This window comes from Oratosquilla oratoria, chromosome 8 (genome assembly GCF_046742065.1).
Source record: "Oratosquilla oratoria isolate Oo_2021 chromosome 8, ASM4674206v1, whole genome shotgun sequence".
Taxonomy (NCBI): domain Eukaryota; kingdom Metazoa; phylum Arthropoda; class Malacostraca; order Stomatopoda; family Squillidae; genus Oratosquilla; species Oratosquilla oratoria.
The window spans coordinates 24,534,606-24,542,105 of record NC_134784.1 but is presented as its reverse complement, the minus strand read 5'-3'; the positions used below and the strand labels follow the sequence as shown (position 1 = coordinate 24,542,105).

The window sequence follows — 7,500 nt, the reverse complement described above, 5'->3', positions numbered from 1 at the left end:
ATAATGGGTTGGCAGCGACATCCAAGATCGGACCTTAACATTGAAAACCGTTACTGTCTCCCTTAGGCAAACGGATGAGGTTTGTATGTAAGGTCACAGCATTACCCATAGATCGCTTCATATATGTCCTTTGAGCTCTCATCCGGGAGGGTAACACCTGTCAATCACGAGCAAAGCACTTGATTTAAGACCTTGGTGAATCACATACACACACACACACACACACACATATGTACGCATTACCCATAGATCGCTCCATATATGGCCTTTGAGCTCTCATCCGGGAGGGTAACACCTGTCAATCACGATTAAAGCACTTGATTTAAAACCATGGTGAATCACATGCATACACGCGCGCGCACACACTTACACACGCACGTACGGGACAAATAAATCCGTAGACTTATTTATAATAAAAAATCTCGTACTTGGTTGAATAAAATCGTTTGTCGTTAATCAGAATAAAATCTCTGAGGTACCGCGTGCACAAAGAAAAGTTTCAATTGTGGAGTATTTGGACGCAGACCAGCAGCTCCAAGAAAGCCTTTGTTCATCTCTTGACGGGGATTGCGCGAGCGACCAACAGATGTCCTCTGGTATGCAACTGGTGTGTGCGTGTGTGCGTGCGTGCGTGTGTGTGTGTGTGTGTGTGTGTGTGTGTGTGTGTTTGCTTACAGCAGATCTTTCGCTTATTAACAAAGTCGTATAGAATGACAGAATAAAGAAACAATTCAGAATTAATTCTAAAAATGACAGTGCATTGTTCAAGCGTTGCTCCAAATGCACTGCATACCGCTTGTGTAAGAAGTATTATCATATTCATTGACTAAGCGGAATATATATATTCTATAAATTATCCATTCCGGCGTATTTTCCCACCGACGCTACTTCTAACCTTATTTGATTTTTGATTGCATCTTGCGTACTTCCAAGGAAAGTGCAGTTAACTTGAAAAAATAAATTCGACCTTAAAGCTTCAGGGAAGAGCATTGCAAAGCGACGTGACGTCACTGACACCCCCTGGTGGACCAGCAAAACAAACTGGATGATGATAGCATGATTTACCTTCTAAGAAATTGCAATTGGTATGAATGTGAATTAACTCACGCGTGTGCACAGTGGGTATGGCAGAATTACACGTTGCATGTGTGCATGTACTCTGTGCTGTGTTCGGTGACAAACAGTGAGAGAAGGAGTCGGTGTGTGATAAGAATTGTTGCCATTTCTTCACAGTATCATATGTTTTTCAAAATATCCCAATATATAAGTAATATTCACCCAAAATCTTTATTCGTTCTTGAAGAAACATCATTACAAGTCATCTTTGTAGATTATTGTAGGGAAATACAGCTTCATATATATATAATGCATTTGTAAAATATTTATTTTTGATAGCGATGTAAGGCATCGAATAAGCCCCGCCTCTCTCCCGCTTCCCGGCTGATAAAGGCTCCGCCGCAGTCGTGAAGGTCGTAGACTGTACGTTGCCCCCGCACACAAAGCACACGCGTAAGCAAGTCTGTACGTCAGTTAGTGTTACAGTATCCCACTGAACTTTGAAACTTTTACTTAATACAAGAGACAAGTGTCGAATAATAACAAGTGCCACCAGTCGCCTGAAGAAGAGTGGAAACAATTTACGGAACTTTTTTGAACGTCCTTGTATAATTCCGAGCGAGATTTGAAGGAAAAACCAGTTTCCCCCCCACCTCAACTCAACAGTCACCCTTGTTCGCTGACTTGTCATCTGAAGTTGGTGTCAGTGCCTGTTCCACCAGTTGGTGGTTGAGACATTCTGTGTCGCAAGTCTCTTAGTGTCTTCGGAAACCGTCCAGTGACCTGAGTATCTTCCTGTCGGAGTTCCCGCCGAACTTTCAACCGTCACTATGGGAAACGCCGTCCACAAGCTTCGTGCCCGCATGGCCGCTGCCCAGCAGGCAGAGCGTCGCGGGCTACCCCCAGATGTCGTCCTTTACCACGAGAGGAGCCGGAGCCCTGACGGCAGGAAATCCTCTACGGGATCATCCAGCGACGCCTCCTGGTCCAGCGCCCACGAGGAAGTCCTCGACAGTTCGCTCGAGGACGCTCTTGACCCCCTGAACGACCCCGACGGTGCCCTGGTCAGCCTGCTGGCCCGCGCCGGTGAGGACGACTTCATGAAGGTGGTCCTTGAGTTTTGTGCCTACATGGGGGGCCGTATGGACAGTCTCGACAACGCCCGCCTCTACGACGAGTTCAGGTCTTTCACGAGGACGAGTCAAAGTAAAGTAGGAGTCGCCTGAAGAAGGACGACCTACCTGAAGGAGAAGTTTCGAGGAGGAGGAGGAGAACGACCCGCCTGACGCAGGCGCATCCGTTCTCTCACCCTCTCCTGCTGTCTCGCTCGTCCTCAGGTCAAGTTGACTCTTGGCCGGTAGATTTGTCCCTTCCACGTCGCCTCGTCCTCCAAGAAGCTGGACGAGGACGACCCTACATCGCCGTCGCCTCCGTCGCTGTATCTCTCCGCTTCACGGGTGAAAGGTTCGAGCCTCCATTTCGAACCATCCCCTGCTTCGGATCGTCCATCCCAGCTGGCCGGTGGAACTAGTGAACCGCGAACCGGGCATGGAACCGAAGACCGTCGTTCCTTGAACCGCTACAAGAAGAAACCGTTCGTCGTCAGCGACCGCCCCACCCACCCTTGGCAAGGACGACCGCATTTAACCGTCTTTTCGTCACCTTTGCCTCCGTCCCACCACCGCGGTTTGAACTCTCAGTGTACAAAGCTCTGATCTCAACCCAGCCATAAACCCCGCACCCACCCACCTTACCTGCCCAACCTCTATCCCCCCCCTACCCCCTCCCTCCTTCCTCCACCCAACCGTCACATAACCTTCAACCCGGCGGAATTTTTGTCACTTGTAGCGCAGACCAGCTCTCTCTCTCTCACTCCCACCACCTTCCGGGGGAGGAGCCTGCATTCCTGCATGTTCGACCGGGAGTCGTCCTCGAGGCTCGAGGAGGACCTGGGCCGGAAGGTAAGGTCACACGTGACCGGACATCTTCCTCTAACGTTGGACACCGGGTGGCGTCAAGAAAGGGGAGGTTGTGCTCTCGATGTAACAGCCACTCTCCCCTTCATCATCACCGTTATATACAAAGAAGACTCGAGGGGAACATCACGATCGAGATCTTCCTCGGGAAGGAGAAAGGGCGGTCGTCGTGACCTCCAGAGAAAGATTTGGACTTTGTTACATAACGCGACTGTATACTTTCTTGTGTCACTTGGCTCTTTCGTTTGGTGAGACGACTGAGAAGATGCGGAAGAAACTGTAACGGTTGATTTTTCCTCCTCCACCGATGCCCCTTGTCTACTCTCCCTCGAATTCTTTCGACAAGCACGACCTTGGAAGGCCCGTGCAGCTTCCACCGATGCTGTCTTGTGTCGAACGATCTCTTGTTGCATGCAACACTGCACAGGATCCCCCCCCCTCAAATCGGAACCGGCTTGGGTGGATTGGCGCGCTAGGAAATAAAGAGGACCATCGTGTCGGCAACACTGCTTGTATCAGTCAATTGCCTTTTTTTTTTTTTTTTATAAATATGTATTTTTTGTTTTGAAAGTAAATAGCTTATGTTTCCCATTAGTATTCTCCTGTCATCACAAGCTTTGTGTGACTTGCTTCTGAGCGAAGCGGTGTAAAAAGTGAAAATACTGAAAGAGTAATGTATGTGAGCATAGGAAACGGACTAGTTTTGAATTTGTGAAAGCGCGTAAGTCTGTATGTTCATGTCTGCTATATGCGGAGCTGATAATGCTCATTCCATTCATGTAACGTCATTCCATTTGTCATGAAGCTGCACTCATCACATTCCATTACATGCCATTGTATTCACTCGTCATTTCCCAAGTTGTGATTGATTATTCATCCACATCAAAGCATTTCTCATCGATCACTAGTGTCATCACTTTAGCTGGGTCCCAAAGATTACCTATTTGTGTAATATTGTGTAATTTTCACACTGAACCTGTTGTAAATATAGGTTAATTCACGATTTGTGTGAAACTGAATATTTTGTCTATTTTGGCCTATAATGTACATATCTTAATCAACATCAGTGTGATTAAGTTTATGGTGCATTTTCAACATGCTTTTAGTATATCCGCTTAAGGATATGCTGTCACAGCCAATTGTATATCATTCAGAATAATTGAATGATCATGCTTTTTTGTTATCTTTATTATAAGTTATTATGTTGTTGGGTATTACTTCGATAGCGTCAAGTGCTCGGTGAGTACCTTGTTCGCATATCTTTATGTTGTGATACATTTCTCCGTTTAATAAAATGCATAAAAGGTATTTTATGTTTTTAAATAATAATCCCTATAGATGATTTCCCTGATATATGGAATGCTTGAAATAAAAGAATAAAAAACGAAGCCCTTTAAGTTAAATTCTATACGTAACTGAAAAGAAAAAAGAAAGGAAATAAATTGTATTTTGCTAGCTCCACCGCTATGCAAATGAAGTGAAAAATACTAAATTACAGACACATTAGACAATGTCCAAATAAGCCGACGTGCTAAGGAGAAAACAAAACAAAAAAAAACTCATGCATTATTGCCTCTGTCGTTCTTGTTTGTATTTGAACCTATTAATTCCTGTCCATACCCAGACTGCCAGCCAAGTATGGTCTTCCTTCCTTCCTTGGTAAACTATTTTCGTATCGACATCTGTCGCCATCTTGTTGATCCATAAAGATAGACAAAATTAAGTCAAGAAATAAGCATATTTGGTTATCTTAAAGAAAAGTATACAGGCACCCAGAGAATAATTTAGATGTAAATTATTATTTTCAAAAGACGAAACTACTCGCTTGGCGCCTCTCTAACAAACGCGCTCGTGACACGATGTGTTCGGGACTCTCAAAATAGCTCTGGATTCGGTTTAAGTATGACTAAATTTCTTTTTATATGGAAGTTTCCTTTGAACCATGCGTCGTAGGGCAATAAATGCATCACTGTCCCGTTGTGTTGGGTGTTTTTTTATGGATTGTTCAATAGCCTTGGTTTATGTTGGCTGGAGATGACGCAGTTCGTATTGCAGGGTCTAGGACGCAGGGTGGCCATGCCGGACAAGCGACGCCAGGAGAACCGTATATGTAGCCGAGATGGACTCACCGCATGTTTTATGGATTTGCTACTTTCAGCCAACTTCCATCCACTCCACACTTGGTCGGCAAATATTACTCAACTATTTCTTCACCTCTTGCTAAAAAATATTTCCACTTTGTTAGTGAAAAATACAATAACTTTTACTTGTCTGTTTCTAGTATTCATTATTTGTTTTGTTTCTTTTTTGAATGGTAAACATTTCGTTCTATATTATGTGTCTTGATGCACATACATGCGTTCGATTATAAATATCCACTGCTTTAATTCCATCCACATTTCTGTCTTTCATCCACTTTTACCCTCAAATCCACTGTGCTTCCACTTTCGCGTCTTCTCTGACTTCCACATGTCGCATCGGTTACGCTCTGTTCCACTCGTAGTGTTTTAGTATTTTCCAACCGTTACATTCAATATCTCCGTTACATTTGTTCTTCCACCCGTTACAACTATTGCACCACCCGTTACAAAAGAAATGCAGTCGTTACGACTATTATTGCGACCGTTACACTTAATATCCTACCGTTACATCTACGCTTTCACCTGTTACGCCCACTTCCGCCCGTTACAATACTCATCTACCGTTGCACATACACTTTCACGTGTTACGCATAGTCTTCCGCACGTTACATTTTCTTACCGTCACACGTACTCTTCTGTCCGTTACACTTATTCTTACACCGTTACACATGTTATAGTATTATTTCATCAGTTTCATATTTCCTTTCGCCCGTTACACTCTTCCACTCGTAACGTTTCCCGTTCCTCTACGTTATAACGTATTCACCTGTAACGCTCTTATTGTATCTGTTACATTATCTCATTCGTTACACCTTACACTCGTAACGCTGTTTCACCTGTAACGCTCCTCTTTCATCCGTAACGTCTCACCCGTTACTTATGATATTCTACCCGCAACACTTCATATTACCGTTACACAATGCTGATCCATCTGTGACGTTACATCTCGTCCGTTACACTTAATTTTCTCCCAGTATTAAAGTTACACTGTGTAACGCTCTTCAACCTGTAACGGTTTGGGCCATCTGTAATAATATAGACTAACTGTTACACTCCCACTTATCGCTCCGTTACGCTATTCCACCCGTAACGTTCACCCGTTACTTAGTAACATTATGTTCCGATCGTTGAAATTCCGTTACACTAAGTTGTGACACCGTTACATTGTCATAATCGTTACACTTTTCCCATACCATGCTCCACCCGTTACATTACGTTGCTCCACGTTACACACGTTACAACCGTTACACTGCTGATTTTAAACCATGATATTCTGTTTCTTCAACCGTTACATTCCATTCATTTCCCCCGTTACATTTATAAATACGCTGCGGTTTGTTGAATGTCTTTATTCTGGTGTTGTCTATAAGGATAGAAGGTCCTAAACAACAACAATACAGTGGCGTCAAATTGTCTAAAAGGATAAAAGTGGCTGGTAAATACATACTATAACATCAACAAACAAAACAACAACATCAACAAACAACAACAACAACAACAACAACTTATAGTATATGCATGACGCCATCAAATACTCCAGTTGTGTTGCCAAATTCATCAGCGTACAGACACACAGAATCTCAATCTCAAAAGCGTACAGACAAACACACTCTCAATTTCAAAAGCGTACAGACAAACACACTCTCAATTTCAAAAGCGTACAGACGCGCACACACTCAGTTTCAAAAGCGTACAGATACACAGACTCAATTTCAAAAACGTATAGATACACAGACTCAATTTCAAAAGCGTACAGACACAGACTCTCAATTTCAAAAGCGTACAGACACACAGACTCTCAATTTCAAAAGCGTACAGACATACACACTCTCAATTTCAAAAGCGTACAGACACGCATACTCTCAATTTCAAAGACTTACAGACATATACAAGATCTCTAAAACGTACAGGTACAATCTCGATTTCTGTATTATAAAAACAGACACACATGAAAATATATCTTTTTTACTTCCAGTAGTGAAAGGTTCACAAACATTCAACATCCCATTTCCACGAAGTCGCGGGAAGTGAAAAACTCCTAGGAAGGCAAACCCTGACAGATGCTGCAGGCGGCCTATTTTTTTTTTTTTTTTTTTTTTTTTTTTTTTTTTTTTTTTTTTTTTTTTTTTTTTTTTTTTTTTTTTTTTTTTTTTTTTTTTTAGGCCGACGTTCAGGTCGCCTCCTCACCTGGCCTGTTCTATTGGGAACCAACACAAGAAGCTACAATCAGACTATGTAGAAAAGATAATGTTCATTTTGAACATCCAATCTCTTCAAGAACCATCCTCCCTTTGTTCTTCATCCGAATCCACATCTCCGTTGCCTTC

General features: G+C 43.1%; 1 protein-coding gene across 1 annotated transcript; it reads left to right on the top strand.

The window, feature by feature from the left end:
• Window positions 1-1,461: 1,461 nt before the first annotated feature.
• Window positions 1,462-4,340, top strand: LOC143027649 (uncharacterized). Its single transcript, XM_076189049.1, has one exon. It carries the CDS (start codon window positions 1,887-1,889, stop codon window positions 2,280-2,282), a length of 396 nt encoding a protein of 131 aa, XP_076045164.1. The 5' UTR covers window positions 1,462-1,886; the 3' UTR covers window positions 2,283-4,340.
• Window positions 4,341-7,500: the final 3,160 nt, after the last annotated feature.